Here is a 23,462-nt window from a genome sequence, read left to right as displayed (position 1 = left end):
GTACCTTAGGTGCTGACTACACACCAGGCCAGCTTCCTACACCTTGTCATCCAACGCTGGCCACCAAAATGTTTACAATCTCTCCTTTTAGTTGCCAACATACCTACATGCCACATATAACCATTTTCAATTATTCCTAGTCTGACACCAAAATATGGCACAGCCTTAATTCCCCTCATTAGAACAGGTAATTCCCAAGAAAGTTCCCCTTGATTTTTGGAAAACTACCTAATTTCCCCTTGAGTTCTCCTTTCATCAGGCCTGCCTTGTTCAATATATCACCTAATGTCCTCAAAAAAGGGTCATTCTTAATCACCCTCATTCATTTCTCTTCATAGCATATTCTCCAGAACCAAATTTAACAGCAGACATGTCTTGGAGCCTAAAGAGCCCTTCTCTTTTATTCCCATCCACCTGAAACAGGCAAAGGCAAACCGGACATGCAGTCCACCTGTGAGTTAATTTTTCCTGAGTCTTACTGCAGGACTGGCAAACTTGGCCAATTTGGCCATCGTGACTCTTCCTCCCCAAGGAGCAATTATGCTGACTAGAAGTTTATTATCAATCCTTAGAACAAATTGGTTCCCCCACAGAAACTTGGAAAATATTTGGCAGGCAACGTACATGCCAGCAACTCTTTTTCTATTATTGTGTAGTTTTTTCCTGGCTCACGCAGCGTGCTCCAGCACAGCACCAAATACATGTTAATTGCATCTACTGCTACAATACAAAATTTACCCACAATAAAAGGTTTGAGAAAAGGAGCTTTTATGCTGTCACTCTTCTGCTTAGAAAAAAGTTTCCTTTTGGGCATTCCCCCAGATAACTTTAGCATTTTGCTTTAACAATCTTCTATTAGGCTCAGGCTTAGCAGATTCGTTTTATATGAACTTTGCAGAGAAATTCAAATGTCCTAAAACAGATGCTACTTGTTCCTTAGTCATTAGTTTGAGAACTTCCAGGATGGCCTGTGATGTGAATCCCATCCCGAGATATTCTATGGCGTAAGAATTCCAATGTGTCATGTTAGAAATGGGGTCTTTGGTTGGCAGTCATTTACCCCCTGTCCAAGCAAGGACCCTAACTCTACTCAGGGTAAGTCACACTCAATCCAAATCATCCTGGTCCCACCCTAAGGTAGCTTGGCACTGAGCAGCCAGGCTTAACTTAGAAGGCAATGTGTAAAGTATTTGTGCAATAACTCATACGGTAACACAGTAAAAACACCACATAAAAACACCACACAGTGTTTAAAAAAATATATAATATTTATCTGGATAAATGCAGGCCAAAACGATTAAGATTCAATAAGTACACATTGGAATATCACTTAGAAAATGATATAAAGAGTCTTTAGTTCTTTAAAAGCATCAAATGTCTCTTGCAAGCACAAAGTACCTGGTTTGCGTTCAAATTCTCCACAAGGGACCGCAGAGGAGGAGTTGCATGGAAAACGTGGAGGTGTGTATCGTTTTTTCCGTGGACACAGACAATGCGTCATTGAGTTTTCATGCAGGGCAGGCTTTGCGTTGATTCCCAGCACGTGGACTGGGATCCTCTTCGGGTTGCTGGGTTTTCAGACGCCACGGGGATGATGCGTTGAAATCCTGGGCGTGCAGGACGAAGTCACAGGGTCTGGGTCGATCCGGTGGGCGATACGTGGAAATTTCTGCCACACAGCAGGCACTACGTTGATTCTTCTCGCAGGAAGTCGGGCTGCGTCATTCCGGTTCGGCTTTGCATCGATCCAGTGGGCTGTGCGTCAAATTTCTGGCCACAATGTTGGTGCTGCGTCGATCTCGTCTTCGGGGAGTTGGGCTGCATTGTTCCTGTTCAGTGGGATTTTCTCACCGCGATGCAGGCTGTGCGTCGTTTCTTGTAGGTTGTGCGTTGATTTTCACAGCACAAGGGGTTCTTTTGCAGAGATGAAGTCTTGTTGGTCTTGAGACTTCAGGGAACAGGAGGCAAGCTCTATCCAAGCCCTTGGAGAGCACTTCTCAGGACAGCCAGAGAGCAGCAAGGCAGCAGGGCAACAGCGAGGCAGCAGTCCTTAGAAAAGCAGTCCAGGTGAGTCCTTTGGGCAGCCAGGCAGTTGTTCTTGGCGGGTTGCAGGTTCTGGTTCAGGGATACTTCACCAGTGGTATCTTGTCCAGAAGTGTCTGAGTTGGTAGGGTCAGGGACCCTGCTTGAATACCCAAATGTGCCTTTGAAGTGGGGGAGACTTCAAAGAGTGGCTTAGAAGTGCACAAGGTCCCCTTTCAGTTCTATCCTGTCTGTCAGGGTCCCAGTAGGGGGTGTGGCAGTCCATTGAGTAAGGGCAGGCTACTGTCCTTTAACATGTAAGTGTCAGGCACTCCACCTTCTCAGCCCAGATAGACCCATTCAGTATAAAGATGTGTGCAGATGTGACTGAGAATCCTGTGTTTAGGGTTTGTCTGAGTGGAACACACAAGGGAGCTGTCAACTAACCCAACCAGACATGGGTTGTAATGCACAGAAGGATTTAAGTGCAGAGAAAGGCTCACTTTCTAAAAGTGGCATTTCTAAAATAGTAATATTAAATCCAACTTCATCGGTCAGCCGGATTTTGTATTACCATTCTGGCCATACTAAATAGGAACTTGTTACTCCTTTCAGCTCAGAATCTACCACTCAAGCAGTATATGAGTGTAGCCCTAATGTTAGCCTATGAAAGTAGCAGGCCTCACAGCAGTGTAAAAACAAATGGAGGAGTTTTACACTACCAGGACATATAAACTGCACAGGTATATGTCCTGCCTTTTATCTACATAACACCTGGCCCTAGGGGTTACCTACAGCCTACCTTAAGGGTGACATATATGTAGAAAAAGGGGAGTTTAAGGCTTGGCAAGTACTTTTAAATGCCAAGTCGAAGTGGCAGTGAAACTGCACACACAGGCCTTGCAATGGCAGGCCTGAGGCATGGTTAAGAGGCTACGTATGTGGGTGGCACAATCAGTGCTGCAGGCCCACTAGTAGCATTTAATCTACAGGCTCTGGGTACATGTAGTGCACTTTACTGGGGTCTTACAAGTAGATTAAATAAACCAATTGGGTATGAACCAATGTCACCATGTTTTAAGGGAGAGAGCATTTGCACTTTAGCACTGGTTAGCAGTCCTAAACCCAGCAAAAACAGTGTCCAAAAAGTGGAGGGAGGCAGGCAAAAAGTTAGGGGTGACCACCCTAAGGCTGTCAGATCTAAGTAGACCTATCTGAAGATTTTTTTTAAACTGAAACGGAACCCCTCTGTCTGATGAGGCCAGTACTACTCTTCAAAATCAACTTCAAATCATGCTGATCATTATCCTTACCAAATGCTAAAATGTAGGCCCTCATTGCGAACTCAGTGGGAAAACCCACTGAGTTCGGTGCTGGCGGTCTACAAAAGACCGACAGCGAGTTGAAGACCCTGCCGCCCACATTGCTAACATTCCGCTGGGCCGGTGGGCGGAAACAGTGTTTCCTTCAGCCATCCTGGCAGAATGCAGGGCCTGTACATTGACGATGGCAGGAGTACCCGTCGCGCATATCACTGGCCGTAAATCAGGATGTCACATGTGTGACAGGGCTGTGGACAGGGATCCCGAGACAGCCATTCTGACAGCCTTTACCTGGCGGGGTGAACCGCCAGGGAAAGGCTAGGGGAAAAAGGTACATTATCCGACGGGCAGCCCTGCATGTCGGATAAGTAATTTCGCCATCGCCAGGCTTACACCAGTGGCGGTTGTGCCATGTACATTATATGGCGGTCTGGGCCGCCATGCCGGCGGCGGTAATGGCGGTGGTATTTACCACCACTGCCGGCATGGCGGCCCAGACCACCATCTTCGTAATGAGGGCCGTAATCTTGAAACGATATTGCTCAATCAAGCACATCAAGAGGTTCTTTATTGGCGCATTGAAAGACAGACGTGGCACTGGCTAATCTGAAGGGCATCCTTTTGAACCGAAACATTCCCTCCGATGTGATGAAAGTAGTACAATGTCTGGAATTTCCCTACAAAACTACCTGCTGATATGTGCTAGCAAGTTCTAAGTTGAAAACAGCACTGCTCCCTCCAATGTGGAGATCAACTTGGGCCTGTTGCATACATGACAATTTGTGAAACCAAAAATTGCTTTATTTTAGCTGTGTCCCACAAAATATTACTTCTGGTTTAATAAACGTCAAGGGGGGAAATATATTCTCCCAATTATTATTTTCAAACTATCCCTCTTATCTCTTCTCAAATGTTGGATTGTATGATATTGGATGCCAGTCCATACAGCACTGTTTATTCTATGAAGGTCTACAAAGAGCCTACAAAGGTAATTTAAAAGGTTCAGTAACCTCTTCTAAAGACAAGCGTTTCAGGCTATTTCTCAATTTCTTCCTATATGTCAGCAGACCATTTCTCATGTAATGCTTTAAGGGTAATTAATGAAACAACATTGTTCCAAGGACTATTGTTGTCAAACATATAGGAAAATTATTTTTGTGATCATCTGTCTATAATGAGTACAAGCATATAGGAAACAAATATCCTTGACACTAATATCAACAAAAAATAGAAAAAGATATATTTTTTAATATAGATATTGAGGAAAGGAATTTCAATGTCAAAAATATCAGAAAAAATATTGAGATCATATACTTATAATGGTAAGAACACAAATATCAGAAGAAAAATATGGGTGAAGCTCACACTGTTCAAAAATAGACTAAAATAGTCTAACTTATAGTTTTAATATAATGTTAATTAAATATAGCCTAATAATATTAATAGTTAGCTACATACATATACTCATATATTTATATAAATATGTGTCTGCATGTGTGTGTGTGTATATATATATTTCACTGAAAAAAACAAAGGTTACAGGGACATTATACTTTGGGTCTGAATTAACTCATACAAAATCATAGAAAGTCAGCAGTTACAGTTAGAGGTCTTTCAAGTAACTGTATCTCATGCCCTAAGGTAACTATAACTTGGGGCTTAGCTGAAGCAGAGTCCCAAGGTGGCTGCCAACATTTCCTGGTTTGAAGCATTGGCAGCCAATCAGAGCTGTGCATTTCCCTGCATGAGCTCATCTTTTTTTCGCAAATCATAGCAAAGGAGCTGCAGCCCTAGGTATACAAATTTATTTTACCTTTAATATCTCCAAAATTACTGAACGGATTTACACCAAATAAGCAAAAGCACATTCTGCATACCGAAGGCTGGCTCTCTGCCAAATTTTGTGTAATTCTCTCCATTGATTCAGGCTGTGGTCGTGATGAAAGGTCCTATGAGAATTAACATGGGAAACTAACTTTTTTGACCCCCCTTTTTCTCATCCCCTGCTTGACAGATCACCCCAAACCTTCCATGCGCAACAATAATCTATATATACACACACACACAAACAGTGTAATTATTATTTTTTTTTTTTACAATATATTACTTTTTTATATTTTTACATTACCTACTGACAGTCACCAGTAGGTAGTTATTGTTGGGACCTACTTACTATAGGAAAAGCATGTTTTGTTTTGTTAATAACTTTGGTGCCACTGGACAAATCTTCACAATTTTTTCAAAAGTAGTTTGCCACTCACATCAAGTGCTATTTGTAAAGTCTGAGGGTGATCCATCCAGCAAGAGCCGAGAAAAATGGGGGATCCCAAAACACATTTTCTCCATGCAATTTCCCATAGTGATTTTGAACACGACTACAGCCTAAACCGCTGAACGGAATCACACCAAATGTTACAGAAAGCTATATCTTTGGACCAGAAAGATCTCTTATTGGAGTTTGGTGTAAATCCGATCAATAGTTTTTGAGGTTTAGAGAAAATGTTTTATGTACATCTAGGGACGAGAATCCTCAAACAGATCTCATTGTGGAATTTGATTGGCTACCACCACTTCAACCAGGAATTGGTGGCATCCATCTTGGGACTCGGCGAATGCAGAGAAAAAATGTAAAGAAAACTGACAAGGGGTCAGGGTAGGAATACCCTGACCCTTTGGTCCTGGTGGGGTCCCACAGGGACCCGGCCAGGGGCCAAATTTCTTTTTAATGTTGCCACAAAGTTGCAGAGGATCTATGTATCTGCTGCAGAAGGACTCCCATGCTTATTTCTTGGTATGATTTCAGCCCGAGTAACACCACCCCAGCCCCCTGCCATGTAACGCAAGGGGAAGAGGGGCAGCGGCCCCCCTCCCAGGGCCAACTTAGGTCCTGGGGACCCCAACCCTCAGGGAACAGCCCTAATATTGGCAGGAGGGAGAATTGCGGCCCCTCTCCTCGGTTGTTTTCGGTCTTGGAGACCCCAATCCCCTGTATCGCGACATTAGAAGCATAATAAATGTTTCGCTTGTACTTTTGCTAAGAACAGCAAAGAAGTGGTGATGGGAGGATAGATATGGCACCAAAATGTTTTTTGTAATACCAGAAATGTGGTATATTGTGTGAAATATCCCTGTAACAAAATATGCATAGGTCAGACTACTCAGGCAGTGAAGAATAGGATTCTGCAACACAGATCCTGCATAAAATGTAAACTACAAGGTGCTCCTGAGGCAGAGCATAATGAAAATGACATAGAATTGACTCTACTGCATGTGATCCCCTAGGCAGTATGCAAATCAAAGCTTGAGAACAATCTTTTAAGAACAGAGGCAAGACTTGAAGCAAGATTCCATATAGCATCCCAAGGTTTGAATGATCATGAAGAAATAAGGGCATTGTTAAATACATGAAAATGACATAACTGATTGCTGTGAATTCATTGGAATGTGATTTGATTTTTGGCACAGTCTTTGATGATTGTGCTCATTGACTCTGAGCCCCTTCTAGAACTCTTGGGCTATGTTAAGCCACTCAACCCTGGACACAGAAGTTTTGTGGACTAACTTTACACTTTACAAGTTTAGACCAAAAGTGTAACTTTACTACGAATAAAGTTAAACTTTTGGTCTAAGTTTACATTTTTGGTCTAAACTTAGACTTTTGGTCAACGTTTAACTTTGTGAATCAGGCCCATAATGTTCTACAGTTTAAGGAAATCATTTGCTGCCTTCAGAAAGCAATAAGGAAGTCTTCCTAAAAACTGTCTCTTTAACATGGGTTGTTAGTTCACAGAAGGAAAAAAAGAACATTCCTTGACATAAGGGTTCACATTCTAGGACAACCTATCCATGCAGAGTCATAGAGCATTTCTGTTCCTTCTTATTAAGATATACAGTAATATTCACCTATTCTCATCCATAGATAAAATAAAGTAAGCAGGTAAATCTGTACCTCAATTCTGTTGATGTCAGTAAAATTCCAAGTATGTGAAGTGGATGTACTTGCAGCTACACGGGCACCTCCTTCCCCAACAAGAGGTATTTTAGCAGTAAAGGTGGTTTCAGCTTCAAATCCGATTTCAAATCCATGTTCATGGGTAAACTGGGTCTCAACAATACATGTTTTATCAATTCTGAAATAAGCAGACACACACCACAGTTAGAATATGTCATGACAAGAGACTGTAGATTAGCAATATGAGAAAGGGAATTTGAGGTCAGAGTCAAAACAATCAGCTGAGCCAATGAAAAGGATTGTGCTGCTATATTGAAGCCAGTAGTTACAGGTGGGAACCACCTAACTTTTTGCCCCCATTTTTCACTTTTTGCTGATATGTTCCTGACTCTGACGGTGCCCTGGGCACTGCTAACCAGTCCCAGGGCCTGTGCTCTGAGTAAAAGGAAATGCAAATGAGGCTAAATATAATTGGCTGTGTCAACTAACCTATAGGTCCCTAGAATATGGTAGGGCATGTAGGGTTAGGGACCCCAGCATAGGTACTGCACCCATAGGTTTACTGCAGAGGTGCCCAGTGTCATTTTAAAGGGAGACCTGCCTTGCTGGGTGCTTTTAAAATGGGGAGGCTTTATTCTTATTAATAAAGTCACAAAAGGAGCTAACTATTTCACGTTCAGTATCAAACTTCTTGTTATAATAAATCCAACAACTTGCCATTGTTGAAATTAATATAACTAGTTCAGATTAGCCAAACTGGACTTCAAAGGAGGGAAGGACATTTGGAGCAGCTCAGAACCTCCCCCATTTCCTGCAAATCCAGACAACCAGGTACCCTCTTGATTAGATTAGGAAAGGGCAGGAAAGTGGTGTTTTAAGGATTTTTAGCCACACCAGTGGGTGGACTCAGTCATACCTAACCTACAAAATTCAGTTTCAACCATTTTGGATTTTTAATGAATGTTGCTCCCTGGGATTGATTTTTACCATACTTCCCAGGAAGTGGTCATCCAAGAGGGTGGTGGCCTGCCTGTGATTGGACAGTTGGCCCGCCTGCTTCTCACCGCAGCAATAAGGATAAATTTGGCAGTTTCCCTTCGAGAGCAGATAGAAATGTGGAGTTTGGGTCTCTAAACTCACAATTTAAAAATACATCTATTATTGAAGTTGGTTTTTAGATTGTTACTTTGACAATGCTACTTTAAAAAAGTATGCATTTTCTTGCTTTAACCATTCTGTGACTCTGCCTGCTTGTGGATTCCCTGTCTGGGTCAGACTGGCAGTTGGACTGTTTATGAATCTCCTCTAGCCAGTGAGACAAAGGGAGCTGGGATGTAGCCTGCATATCCTGATGAGTCATCTGGGCTAGAGTGGTGGGAGGAGTGGTCATGTATACCTGAATGGGCTGTCCCTGACTGCACACAATGCAGTCTCCAACCGCCTGGTGTATGTCTGGGGCCTGGCCTGGGCAAGGCGGGTTCATGTAAACAACAGAGACTTTCCTTTGACGTTTGCCTACTTTAAAGGCAGAAAGGAGTATAAGTATTGGACCCAATACCCCAGACTTCAGATCACTTCTGGAACCATGAGGAACCTCTGCCAAGGAGAAGATCTGACGAGCTGAGGAGAAGTGCTCTGTGACTGTTCTTTCTTAGGCTATCCTGCAGTTGCTGCTTCTGCCTATGAAAGGGGACAAAGACTGAACTTTGCCGTTGTAGGAAAGTAGCCTCTTTCTAGCTTGGTTACCCCACTTTTAGCCTGTTTGTCAGTGTTGGACCTTGTCTACTGGGATCCAGCTAACCAGGACCCCAGTAGTTATGCTCTCGCCCTTAAAATTGGTTTCTCAATACTGTTAACACAGTATGTCACCCACAATTGGCATACTGGTGCCCCCTAATAAGTCCCTAGAATATGGTACCTTGGTACCCAGGGCATAGGGGCTGTAGGGGATCCCTATGGGGTGCAGCATATATTTTGCCACCCATAGGCAGCCCATGTAAAGGCTTCTGTAGGACTGCCATTGCAGCCTGGGTGAAAATGTGCAAGCGCCCTCTCAATGCCATTTACACTGCACCAAGTAACTTATAAGTCACTCCTATAGCAGGCCCTCCGGTCCTGAAGTCAGGGTGCAAAGTACCTGTGTGTGAGGGCACCCCTGCATTAGCAGAGATGCCCCTACGACCTCCAGGACCATTTTCCCAGACTTCGTGAGTTCCAGGTCGCCATTTTATTAATGTACTGGATATAGGTCACTACCTATGCCCAGCTACATAATGGTAACTCCGAACATAGGTATTTTTGGTATCAAACATTTAGGAATCATAGCCCCATGCTTTTGCAAGCATTGGTTGTATGATCCCATGCACTCTGGGAGCTCCTTAGAGGACCCCCAGTAATGCCAGTACAGCCTTCTGAGGTTGTCCAGGGAGCCCCAGCTGCTGCCACCTCACAGACAGGTTTCTGCTCTCCTGTTGCTTGAAAATCCTAAGTCCAGGAAGGCAGAACAAAGAATTTAATTTGGGAGAGTGGTGTTACACCCTCTCCCTTTGGAAATAGGTGTTAAAGGCTTGGGAGGGGTAGCCTCCACAAGCCACTGGAAATGGTTTGAAGGGCACATTTGGTGCCCTCCTTGAATAATCCAGTCTACACCGGTTCAGGGACCTCAGCCCCTGCTCCAGCACTCGACTGGACAAAGGAAAGGGGAGTGACCACTCCCCTGTCCAGCACCCCTCCTGGGGTGGTGCTCAGAGCTCCTCCAGAGGGTCCCTGGGTTTTGCCATCTTGGATTCCATAGTTGGCAGGGAACTCTGGGAGTATCTGAGTGGCTAGTGCCTGAAGCTGACGTCAGAGCCCACCCCTGATAGGTGCTTACCTGTTTAGCTGACCAATCCCCCTTTCATGGCTATCTCGTCGGTGATTCTTCGTGTTCAGATTGCAGGCCTCCAGCAGGAATCCTCTGCATCCTCCACTTCAACCTCTCACCGAAGAAACTGCATCTGGACCCTCCAGAAACTCTTCAAACTGCAACTAAGAAGCAAGACGCCATCTGGAACATTGTATCTTCTGCTCCTGCCAACAACTGCAACTGTTTCCCAGTCGTGCATCTCGAGGACAGCCGGTCTTCAGCCTGCATGAGAAGAGCGAAGGAATCTCCCTTGGACTGAAGGAGTCACTCCCCTGCTTCAGTAGGCACCTACTGAAATGACAACTGGCTGCGTGGATCCCCTCTCCTGCTGAGTTGTGTGGATCCTGCCTCACGGGTGGTGGACTGAAGTGGTCCTGACAGACCTGACGTCCCACTGTCCAACTTTGGTGGAGGTAAAAGCTTGCCTCCCCAAGCATCTTCTTTGTGCATCTTGCAGTTCCAGCCCCAAGCACTCTATCCTGTGACCCACAGCTTCCTGAGTGGTTCTTTGGCGATGTGCTGAGTGGGCCTCTTTTGCACTGTCCTTTGTCCCCATGCTCTGGGACTCCTGTGCTTGCTGCCTGGTCTTCTGAGTGATTTCTGAGTTGCTGAGAGCCCCCTCTTACTCCTTCTCCTGGATAGAGTCCACCTGGTCCTTCCTGGTCCTGGGTAGCGCCATTTTCCGCTAACCATGAGCTTTGCATGCGCCAAGGCTTGTTGGCGGACTCCAGCAGTGCAAACCAAACTGCAATGCTTTATCTGGGGTGGGACATCACTTGCACCAACCAGGAACCCAACTCTGTCTTCTTGGGTGCAATACTGACTATTCTTCCTCACCGGTGGTTCTTCCTTTTGCACCTTCATCTGGATTAGCAGGGGCTTCTGTTCTTCATGGACTCTTCTGTGCTTATTAGACTTCGTCCCCTTCTTCCACAGGTCCTCCGGTCCAGTAATCCACTGTTGGTGTCTTGCAGTCTCTTCTGGTTCTTGCATAATCCTTCTTTTCGTTTCTGTGTGTGTTCTGGGAAAGTTTTTGTGTTTTACTCCTGCTTTCCTGGTCGCTGGGATGGGTTGTGATACTTACCTTTGGGCTTTTCTAGTACTCCCAGCTCCCCTCTAAACACTACTCTTACCTAGGTGGGTGACCAACTTTCGCATTCCACTTTCTTAGTATATGGTTTGTGCCACCCCTAGGCCTATTTCTAACTATTGTGATTTTCACTAATTGCACTGTTTTCAAACTGTTTTTATGCCTATTTCTGCATACTAGTGTATATAATTTGTGTCTCTATGGTATTTTTGGTATTTGTGTCGCCAAAATAAAGGACCTTTATTTTTGTAACACTGAGGCGGTCATTCTGACCCTGGCGGTCAAAGACCGCCAGGGCGGAGGACCGCGGGAGCACCGCCGACAGGCCGGCGGTGCTCCAATGGGGATTCCGACTGCGGCGGTAAAGCCGCGGTCGGACCGGCACCACTGGCGGGCTCCCGCCAGTGTACCGCCGCCCCATTGAATCCTCCACGGCGGCGCAGCTTGCTGCACCGCCGCGGGGATTCCGACCCCCCCTACCGCCATCCAGATCCCGGCGGTCCGACCGCCGGGATCCGGATGGCGGTAGGGGGGGTCGCGGGGCCCCTGGGGGCCCCTGCAGTGCCCATGCCACTGGCATGGGCATTGCAGGGGCCCCCGTAAGAGGGCCCCTACATGTATTTCACTGTCTGCTGCGCAGACAGTGAAATACGCGACGGGTGCAACTGCACCCGTCGCACAGCTTCCACTCCGCCGGCTCGATTCCGAGCCGGCTTCATCGTGGAAGCCTCTTTCCCGCGGGGCTGGCGGGCGGTCTGAAGGCGACCGCCCGCCAGCCCAGCGGGAAAGTCAGAATTACCGCCGCGGTCTTTCGACCGCGGAACGGTAACCTGACGGCGGGACTTTGGCGGGCGGCCTCCGCCGCCCGCCAAGGTCAGAATGACCGCCTGAGTGTTCTCTTTCATGTTCATATGTACTAAGTGTGACTACAGTGGTATTGCATGAGCTTTCCATGTCTCCTAGATAAGCCCTGGCTGCGCATCCACAGCTACTCTAGAGAGCATGGCTTCCAGACAATGACTACACTACACTAATAAGGGATACCTGGACCTGGTATAAGGTTTTAGTACCATAGGTTCACACCACACACCAGGCCAGCCTCCTACAGACCCTATCTGGGGGATTCCATTGGACGACTGAGTAGTTTTTGAAGGATAATATGACGTGTGATTTATTTTTGCTGTCAATAGTGATCTATCTCATCCAATGTTTACATTGGGTGTACCACAGCTTGGGTCTGAATTTGCCCAAAACAATTTAAAATAACTATGAGAAAAAGCAGTGTGTTTTGTATTTCTTGTGCATCCAGGAGCATTGTGCTCAGGGAATGACAAGTAAGAAAAGGTGCAGATTGCAATGATGTTAATGATATCAATTACTCATTGTATTTATTCGAGTGGATGATATTGTGAAACCAGGAAAAGTTTTGAAACGTTAAAGAGGTTCACTGTAGGTCACCTGGCTAAGGAGTCTGGGTCAAAGTAGGGTGAGAGACACTGTAGTGGAGTGGAAAGGGTGGTGAGAGTAGCATTTTGAAGAAATAATTTCATTATAAGCAGCCAGCATAGTTGTTAAATTCATCAGAAAACTACATTTCATACTCACTCAAAGGTGCATTTGAGTGGACTGGTGCTATCCTTGTTATCGTATTCTTGCAGGGCAACCACCTCCGGGTGTGTTTCCAGGACCTCTCCACTGTCCAGTAGGAAGTCGAGTCTCAAAATCTTCTGGATTGTCTTATCATGTGTGAACTTCATATGTTTGTATGTACGATAATCCGACCCCATCCTCTTGGCTCTCTCTACCCAACGATCATTCCTATGAGTAGGTGGTGGCGCTGAGTACATCACTCCATCATTCCTTGAAACACACCAAAGATCGCCTTCAGAGGAAAACCCCATGAAATGGGAGTATTTGTCCCAACCACTTTTTCCAACGTTTACGCTTTGAGTGACCCATTCGCCTAATATATTTGTTACCGGGGGGTTTTTAAGAAGTGCACCCCTCAAAATAACATACATGATGCCTTCTGGATCAAAAAAGAGAACATCAAAGTACTGCCAGTCCCTGCCGCCTAGTTTAGTGGCTTGTTTATGGAGCCAGGATACATGTTTGTTGTTAGGTTCAGGGCCTTTATAAAAAGCCCCAGCCTTGGTAACTGCATAGAGGATGCCTCCAGGGCTGAAAGAAAGGAACTTGAACTGGTCCCATATACCTCTTCCGACACATTTCGCCAACTGGAACCAGTCACTCCACCGTGCTGAAGGTGTTGGTCCTTTAAAAAGCTCGTGCTCACGCACGACAAACATCTCACCTCTTGGATTGAAGAAAACATGGCTGACATTCCCTAAATTTCCTAATTCCATGGCTCGCAGGTGGTAGTTGTCCTCCTCTGCAGCTGGAGGTAAACCAATCTTGCAGTTATTGCTCCGATCAATACAAAACAAAACGGTCTCTACAATGAAAGAGAAGGCACATATTAACTGTCATTCACATTCAGGTAAAACCAGAACACATGCAAGCGGACTGGTTGTTATGACTGAACAAACAGCAATGTTTGCTGTCATTATCCTTTTGTTTTTAATCCTGGCGGTCTGGCGGTGGTAGCAGTCCTAATCCGCCAGGACAGCGCTGCAAACTGTGCTGCCCTGGGGATTACAACGCCCTTCTCCAACAGCGATTCTATGGTGGTAACACTGCCATGAAAAGGCTGGCGGAGACAGGGTGCAGGGGCCCCCTGGCCAGCATCGTCGCTATGTTCACTGTCTGCTTTGCAGACAGTGAACATTGTGACGGGTACTGGTGCACCCTACTCACTACAGCATTGCTGCGACTCTATTACGAGCAATATAGACCTGCTGAAAGGTTTGGTTACTGTCTCGTTGCAAGTATTGTATGCTAGTAGGTACTGGCTCACACTACAAGTGTTATAACCTAATAGAGAAGAACTGGCTCATATTTCAAGAATTGCATCCTAGTAGAGCTGTACTGCCTCACCCTTCAAGTATTGCACCCTAGGTGAGAAGTACTGGCTCATACTTCAAGTATTGCATCGTTGTAGAGAAGTACTGGCTTGCATTTCAAGTATTGCAACCTAGCAGAGATGTACTGGCTTGCACTGCAAGTTTTGTATCCTAGTAGAGAAGCACTGGCACATACTTCAAGTATTGCATTCTAGTAGATAAATACTGGCTCACACTTCAAGTATTGCATTACAGTAGGGAAGTACTGGCTCACACTTCAAGTAGTGAATCTTTGTAGAGAAGTACTGGCTCACACTTCAAGTACTGCATCCTAGTAGAGAAGTACTGGCTGATATTTCAAGTACTACATCCTAGAAAAGAAGTACTGGCTCACATTTCAAGAACTGCATCCTAGTAGAGAAGTACTGGCTCACACTTTAAATATTGCAGACCTGCAAATAATTACACAGTTCTGCCCATTCCAAAGTACTCAGCCCAGCAGTACGTTTGTAGTACTGAACCACTGAGAGCTGTGGGTTCTTGCAGAAAAATAAAAGCATGGTCCCATTAAAAACACTGGAGCTCATCCATGAAACACGTTCTGTCCTTCTATCTGTATGTTACTTGTACTTTTTCTTCGCATTAAATGTTTTTCAAGGTTGTTCACCTAAGGAAAATGTTCCCATATTTCACACAAGACAACATAAATGGGGCAGCTGAGGACAAATGTGGAAAAGCAGATAGGTGGAAAGGAGGAAGGTGAGAGGGGCATGGAAGGAGAGGAGCTACAAGTAAGGGGGTGTAGCTGGTGGAGTTAGGCAGAAAGAACCAGGACAGACTGACAAAAAGGAGTGGGTTGAGACAGATGAAAGGAGTAGTGGGAGGGCAAAAGGAAGAAGATGGTGGAGGCAGACAAAACATTCTTTGGAGAGATGGGTTGAAAGGAGCAGCAGGGGGAAAAGGAACTGAGGAAGACCAAAGGAGCTAGGGGAAAGAAATGCTGTAGAAATGCTAGAGTCGCAAGTGAGCATTAGTTGCACACTTGAGTGGGGAGCAGCAGAGACAGTGGGAAACTGAAGAGTGGCAGTAACAGGATACCACACATATCATGGACAAGAACCTAGTACATAGCCCAAAATCACCCAAAAGATGTCAGAGCGAGGCCCCGCAACACTTACCTTCCCTGGTAGAGGTGGAAGCATCGTCGCTGATTTTAGAGTCATCAGCAGAGGTGCTTTTGTCAGTCGTACTAGCCGGTACCCCACTGGCCGGTATCACTCTGTGAGTAGCCGGAGGGCGGGAAATTGCCACGGAGGGCCGGCCTGAAACAAGCACATTTGTGAGTCAATGTCATAACCTTACCATGCGTGATTCCACTGACACACATTTAGTTCAGCAGCATGCTCAGTCATTGCCTCTACTCCTAGTCAGCTGTTATTTTTGTGAGAGACAAATACTCTACAGGGGGAGAGTGGGGGAAGGGGGGCAGGAAGACCAGGGGCTACTGGGATATTTATTATTAACGGAGCAGCTGTTCCACTCGTTTAATGATGGATATCCTACCGGCAGCACTTTTGCCCCTCACAAAGAGGGCTGAGTGCCAGCAGCGGGTTGCTGCTTACAAAAGTGTGAATGACTCACGGTCTGTGGGGGGAGCAGGTTGTGTGCCATTCGCTGCTGACCTAGGATGCACACCTTTGGAGTGGTTAACTGGCTCTTGAAAGGCACTAAGGTGTATCTACCTTTGTTGCATGATTTATTCTGCACAGTACTTTTTTCATTTGCAAGCTGTAATCTTTGTAAGGGTACATCGAGCACACACTAAGAGGACTGCATAGACATATTACCAACCTGCACCTCTGCCCTCCAGTGCTGCAGAACACGGACATAAGAGATCTTTCCTAACGGTGAAGTGAGCTAAAGAGTTCGAGCAGGGCTGGCTTGTTGTTAACAATAATAACAAATAAAAGGTCTAGTTTACCCTCCCACCCAGTTTAATTTAAGCTGCAGGAAAGAAACAATAGACATCTGCAATGCCGTCATTTTAACAGCACAACCAAAAACATATTTGTAAACTCAGCTTTTGTTTTCGCTATGCCAAAAATAAAATGTTGAAGCCTGTCAAAGGGATGATGTTAGAAATGGGGTTTTTGGTTGGCAGTCAGGTTACCCTCTGTCCAAGCAAAAGCCCTCACTCTAGTCAGGGTAAGTCACACACTATCCAAGATTATCCTGTGCCCACCCTCTGGTAGCTTGGCACGAGCAGTCAGGCTTAACTTAGAAGGCAATGTGTAAAGTATTTGTGCAATAAATCATACAATACCACCATATAGCACCACAAAAATACACCACACAGTGTTTAGAAAAATATATAATATTTATCAGGATAATTGTAGGTCAAAAAGAATAAAGTTGCAAATGGAAAATTGTAGAAATATCACAGGGAAGTGATATAAAGTGTCTTAAGTCTTTAGAATGCAATAAAGTGTCTTTCAAGCACAAAGTACCTGGTTTCTGGTGGGAAATCTCCTCAGAGGACCACGGGAGAAGAGATGCGTGAAAAAAGGGTGTGTGCGTCGATTTCTCCTCAGCACACAAAGACTTGCGTCGTTCTTTTCCACGCGGGGAAGTCGGGCGTCGTTTTCCGGCGCGCAGACAGTCTCTTTTCGTGGATCGCGGGGATTACCAGATGTCCCGGGTCTGTGCGTGGATTCTCCTACTTGTTTTCCGGCTGCGCGTCGTTCTGCGGGACTGCGCGTCGAAGTTTCGATCTCACGGTAGGCGTCGCGTCGATTTCTCCTTGGAAGTCGGGCGGCGTTGTCCTTGCGAGGCCGTGCGTCGGAATTTTGGTCTCACGGCAGGCGTCGCGTCGATTTCTCCTCGGAAGTCGGGCGGCGTTGTCCTTGCGAGGCCGTGCGTCAATGTTTCGCGTTCACGGTAGGCGTCGCGTCGATTTCTCCTGGAAAGTCGGGCGGCGTTGTCCTTGCGAGGTTGTGCGTCGAAGTCTCGATCGTCCCGAGAGCGTCGCGTTGATCAGCGTCGGTGTGCGGCGTTTTTCTCGCCGCGAAACAAGCTGTGCGTCGAAATTTTCGGCGCACGGAGCGTCCAAGTGAAAGGAAGAAGTCTTTTTGGTCCTGAGACTTCAAGGAACAGGAGGCAAGCTCTATCCAAGCCCTTGGAGAGCACTTTCACAGCCAGACAAGAGTTCAGCAAGGCAGCAGGGCAACAGCAAGACAGCAGTCCTTTGTAGAAAGCAGACAGGTGAGTCCTTTGAGCAGCCAGGCAGTTCTTCTTGGCAGGATGTAGTTTCTGGTTCAGGTTTCTTCTCCAGCAAGTGTCTGAGTGAATGCACAAGGAGCTGTCAACTAAACCTAGCCAGACGTGGCTTGTAAGGCACAGAAGGATTTAAGTGCAAAGAAATGCTCACTTTCTAAAAGTGGCATTTCTGGAATAGTAATATTAAATCCGACTTCACCAGTCAGTAGGATTTTGTATTACCATTCTGGCCATACTAAATATGACCTCCCTGCTCCTTTCAGATCAGCAGCTGCCACTTCAACAGTGTATGAGGGCAGCCCCAATGTTAGCCTATGAAGGGAGCAGGTCTCACAGCAGTGCAAAAACGAATTGAGGGTTTTTTACACTACCAGGACATATAACTACACAGGTACATGTCCTGCCTTTTACCTACACAGCACCCTGCTCTAGGGGATACCCAGGGCACACATTAAGGGTGACTTATATGTAGAAAAAGGGGAGCTCTATGCTTGGCAGGTACTTTTAAATGCCAAGTCGAGGTGGCAGTGAAACTGCCCACACAGGCCTAGCAATGGTAGGCCTGAGACAAGGAAAAGGGGCTACTTAAGTGGGTGGCACAATCCGTGCTGCAGGTCCACTAGTAGCATTTAATCTATAGGCCCTAGGCACCTGGAGTGCACATTACTGGGGACTTATAAGTAGATTAAATAGTTCAATCAGGTATGATCCAAAGTTACCATGTTTACAGAGAGAGAGCATATGCACTTTAGCACTGGTTAGCAGTGGTAAAGTGCGCAGAGTCTAAAAACCAGCAAAAACAGTATCCACAAAGTCGAGGGAGGCAGGCAAAAAGTTAGGGGTGACTACCCTAAGGCTGTCAGGTCTAACATGTGTCCCCCCCAGCTGAAAGTGGGGAGAGCTACCCGACCTCTTGGGAGCTCTCATCGCTAAGGCGGAAGTACCTGGAGAGACCATCAGCATTGGCGTGGTCAACCCCTGGGCGATGTTCCACCGTAAAGTCCATCCCCTGTAGGGAAATGGACCACCTCAAGAGTTTTGGATTCTCGCCCCTCATCTGCATGAGCCATCTGAGGGGCCTGTGGTCTGTCTGAACTAGGAAGTGAGTCCCAAACAGGTAGGGTCTCAGCTTCTTCAGTGCCCAGACCACAGCAAAAGCTTCTCTTTCAATAGCACTCCACCTCTGTTCCCGTGGTAATAGTCTTCTGCTAATAAAGACTACCGGTTGATCTCTGCCCTCCTCATTTAGCTGTGCTAGAACTGCCCCTATGCCATGCTCTGAAGCGTCTGTCTGCACGATAAATTCCTGGGAGTAGTCAGGGGCCTTGAGCACGGGGGCCGTGCACATGGCTTCCTTCAGGGCGTCAAAGGCTTTCTGACAAGCCTCTGTCCAATTCACCAAACCTAGGTTGCTTCTTGGACGTGAGTTCTGTCAAGGGGGACACAATGGTACCATAGCCCTTGACAAACCTGCGGTAGTATCCGGTGAGGCCTAAAAAGGCTCTCACCTCAGTCTGGGTTCGAGGTGGTTGCCAGGCCTTGATAGTTTCGATCTTGGCCTGGAGTGGCTGCACCTTGCCACCACCTACTAGGTGTCCCAAGTACACCACGGAACCCTGCCCAATCTGGCACTTACTAGCCTTGATGGTCAGGCCTGCCTGTTGCAGGGCCTGAAGCACCTCCTTGAGGTGGAGCAGGTGTTCCTCCCAGCTGGAACTGTAGACAGCTATGTCATCCAGGTAGGCTGCACAGAAGGCATCCTTGCCAGCCAGGACCCCGTTAACCAACCGTTGGAAGGTAGCGGGGGCATTTTTCAATCCAAACGGCATCACCCGGAACTGGTAATGGCCGTCAGCGGTGGAAAAGGCGGACCTTTCCTTAGCCCCCTCAGTCAGGGCGATCTGCCAGTACCCTGAAGTAAGGTCAAACGTACTCAGGAACTTGGCAGCGCCTAGCCTGTCCACGAGCTCATCAGCTCGGGGGATGGGGTGAGCATCAGTCCGTGTGACTGAGTTGAGACCCCGGTAGTCCACGCAGAACTGGAGTTCTGGCTTCGCGCCTGGGGCAGTAGCCTTAGGGACCAACACCACTGGGCTGGCCCAGGGACTACTGGACTTCTCAATAACCCCTAGCGTCAACATCTTGGAGACCTCCTCCTTGATGCTGGCCTTCACCTTATCTGACAACCTGTAAATTTTGTTCTTCACAGGGAGACTGTCACCAGTGTCAATATCATGAACACAGAGGTGGGTCAGTCCAGGAGTAAGGGAGAAGAGGGGGGAGAACTGCTCCAACAGCTCATAGCAGTCTCCTTTCTGGTTTAGAGTCAGGGAGTCAGACAGAATGACCCCGCTTACGGACCCATCACCTTCTTGGGCAGAGAGGAGGTCAGGGAGAGGTTCACTCTCCTCTTCCATTCCTTCATCTGTGACCAGAAGCATGTTGATCTCCGACCTCTCAAAATGAGCTTTTAGTCGGTTCACGTGGAGCACCCTTAGGGGGTTCCTAGGGGTTTGGAGGTCCACTAGGTAAGTGGCCTCCCCTTTCCGCTCCTTTATTTCAAATGGGCCAGACCAGCGGTCCTGGAGAGCTCTGGGCTCTACTGGCTCCATTACCCACACTTTGTCTCCAGGTTGAAACTCTACCAGAGTGGCCTTCTGGTCATACCATTGTTTCATCACCTCTTGACTGGCCTCCAGGTTACTTTGGGCCTCTTTCCAGAAGCGGGTCATCTGATTGCGGAGGGCCAACATGTAGCTGACCACGTCCTGAGGGGGTGTCTTTGGAGCGTTCTCCAATCCCTCCTTGACAATGCTTAAGGGTCCCCTGACGGGGTACCCATAGAGAAGCTCAAAGGGACTGAACCCTACCCCCCTCTGGGGGACCTCTCGGTAAGCAAAGAGAAGGCATGGTAAGAGGACGTCCCATTTACGCCTCATGGCCTCAGGGAGGCCACCAATCATGCCTTTCAGGGTCTTGTTGAATCTCTCCACAAGCCCATTAGACTGGGGGTGATAGGGTGTGGTGAACTTGTAGGTTACACCACACGCATCCCACAGATGCTTCATGTACGCGGACATGAAGTTAGTGCCTCTGTCAGACACTATCTCCTTGGGGAATCCCACACGGGTAAATATCCCCATCAGGGTTCTGGCTACCACCGATGCAGTTACGGTCCTCAGAGGGATTGCCTCTGGGTACCGGGTGGCATGGTCCACCAAAACCAGGATAAACCTGTTGCCTAAGGCAGTTTTGGGGTCCAAGGGGCCAACAATGTCGACGCCCACCCTTTCAAAGGGGGTGCCAACGACAGGAAGTGGAATCAGGGGGGTTTTAACCCTCTTTCCTGCTTTACCACTAGCCTGGCAGGTAGGACAAGCCCTGCAGAATTTGTCTGAGTGTGTCCTCATTTTGGGCCAGTGAAAGTGGGTGACAAGCCTGTTGAAGGTCTTGTCTTGTCCCAAATGTCCTGCCAGGGGAATGTCGTGAGCCAGACCCAGTAGGAAGGCTCGGTAACATTGGGGGACCACCAGCACACGTGCTGCCCCAAAGACCGGAACCCTAGGCTCACTGTAGAGGAGATCATTCTCCCAATATAGGTGGTGATTGCCAGAGGCGTCACCTGCTGCCTGGTTTAAGGCTTGTTTCCTCAACCCTTCTAGAGTGGGACACTCTTTCTGCGCCTTGCAGAATTCCTCCCTGGTGGGTCCACCCTCAACTTGCCAGCCAGCAAGCTCAGGTAAGTCACCTAGGGTGGCAATGTCTTCCCCAGTTGGCTCGGGAGTCTCCTCCTCAGGAGCCCCGTCAGCCACTGTGGGAACTTCTGGGGCCGGTTTCCCGCGCCCCTCGTCCCTCCTCTTGGCAGCTCTCTGGGCCATCGTTCCAGGCTCCAGATGCCCTTGACTTCCCTCTCGGTCAGCCATGGACCGGGTGGTCATGCAGACCCACTCAGGTAACCCTAACATCTCCAGGTGAGATCTGAGCTCCACTTCTTTCCAAGCAGTATGCTCAAGATCATTGCCTAACAGACAATCTACAGGCATGGCAGGACTCACAGCTACTTTCAGAGTACCAGAGACCCCCCCCCCACTCAAAGGGAACCCGAGCCACCGGTAGGTGACTCTCGCGATTGTCAGCGACTATGACCTGGTGGAATGTATTAGGGATTATCTGCTCTGTGGACACCAGCTGACTCTTGATAGTAGTCATACTGGCTCCTGTGTCACGCAGAGCCTCCACCTTCTGCCCATCAATGAGGACCCACTGCCGGTACTTGGAAGTATTTTTAGGCATGTGGACCTTGGACATCATTTCTCCTTCTCCCAGGGACACTAGGGAAATCTCTACCTGTCCCCCACAGCTATCTGGGTCCATCTCCCCCCCGAGCGCTACACTAGTCAACCCAGGGACCTGTCCAGTAGTGGACGGTGCCCTCTTGGGGCACTGGGGATCGCCTTTATAGTGACCATACTGGTAACACTCCATGCATTTGGGGTTAGATTTTCCTGACCTGTCAAATGTCCCTGGCTTTTTCCCAAATTTGGAAAAGGAAGGGTTGCCACCCCCTCCCTGGGAATTCTTTTGGGGGCCTTTAGAGAGTTCCTTATCTGTAAGTTTATCTCCCCCCTCTTTCTTCTGTTGGGAACCCTGACCACCTTTGTGGGAGTCCCCCCCAGGTACCTTTTTGGACACTCTGGTGCTAACCCAGAGGTCCGCCTCCTCAGCAAGCTTCCTGGGATCAGTCAGCTTACTATCCACTAGGTGCTGGCGCAAATCGGTATAAGTAACATTAAGCATATGCTCTCTCAGGATCAAGTCATATAAACCTTTATAATCTGCTACTTTGTTGCCCCGCACCCATCCATTCAGTGCCTTACTAGAGAAATCAAAGAAATCTACCCATGTCTGTGTGGTTTGTTTGGTGCTGTCCCTGAACCTCTGACGGTATCCCTCAGGGGTCAGCCCAAAGTTGGCAAGTAAAGTGGCTTTCTGGAGTGGGTATGTGTTTTGATCCGGTGGATCCAATGTGAGAAGTGTGTCCCTCCCCAATGGCGGCACATAACCCCACATAGCTACCCCCCATTGCCCTTCAGGAACCTCATGAGCCCTTAGTGCAACTTCATAAGCAGCTAACCATTTATCTATGTCATCTCCCACCACAAAACTGGGCACCACATTTTTGGGTATACGAACCTTCTTTTCTCCAGCAGGTCCTGTCTGTATGCTGCCACCATTATTGCTGGATTCAGACTGTCTTGCCTTGATCTCCAGCTCCTTGAGACTCAGTTCATGAGCCAACAATAGTTTCTTTTCAGCCAAAGCTCTTTCAGCTTCCACTTGTTTGGCTGCTCTTTCAGCTTCTGCTTGTTTGGCTGCCCTTTCAGCTTCTGCTTGAATCTGTTTGGCTGTCCTTTCAGCTTCAATCTGTTTGGCTGCTCTTTCAGCCTCAGCTTGTTTGGCTTCTCTTTCTGCCCTCCTCTCCTCCTGTTGCGCCTCAATTTTCAGTTTTGCCATTTGCAATTGGAACTCCCTTTCCTCTCTCCTTTCCTCTGCGGTCAGGCTTTGCATGGAGACACTGCTCCCTGGTCTGGAAGGGTGCACAATTGCAGTGGTAACACCATCCATAGATAGTGAAAATCCTTCTGAGGGGCCATTTTCTGGCTCCCCTTCCTCATCATCCTCTAAATGGGCTTCTGCCCAGGCCCTCAGTGCCACTTGAAAGTCCTCCTTTCTGGAGGCCCCTTGGGTGGGTACCCTTAATGCCCTGCAGAATCCTCTTAGTTGTTTGACCGTGTATGTATCCAACTGGACTAGGTCAAAGTCCCCTGTCTGAGACCCAGTCAGAGACATGTTGAGTGAGGATTTAGTTTTTGAAAATTGTCAGGAAAAAACGGATTTTCAAAAAGAGATAAAAACCAAGTTGACCTTCAAC

General features: G+C 47.4%; 1 protein-coding gene across 1 annotated transcript in view; it reads right to left on the bottom strand.

Annotated features, from left to right (window-relative positions):
* Positions 1-23,462, bottom strand: part of LOC138260406 (uncharacterized) — a 95,386-nt gene that overhangs the window by 39,038 nt on the left and 32,886 nt on the right. Inside the window, exons 2-4 of the mRNA XM_069208898.1 lie at positions 15,433-15,576; positions 12,897-13,746; positions 7,294-7,474 (exon numbers count right to left, since the gene is read on the bottom strand). Of these exons, the coding sequence (XP_069064999.1) occupies positions 7,294-7,474; positions 12,897-13,746; positions 15,433-15,576 (1,175 nt within the window). The remainder of the gene's footprint in view (positions 1-7,293; positions 7,475-12,896; positions 13,747-15,432; positions 15,577-23,462) is intronic.

This window comes from Pleurodeles waltl, chromosome 1_1 (genome assembly GCF_031143425.1).
Source record: "Pleurodeles waltl isolate 20211129_DDA chromosome 1_1, aPleWal1.hap1.20221129, whole genome shotgun sequence".
Lineage (NCBI taxonomy): Eukaryota > Metazoa > Chordata > Amphibia > Caudata > Salamandridae > Pleurodeles > Pleurodeles waltl.
The sequence above is the reverse complement of the archived record's forward strand: the minus strand, read 5'-3'. Positions and strand labels throughout refer to the sequence as shown.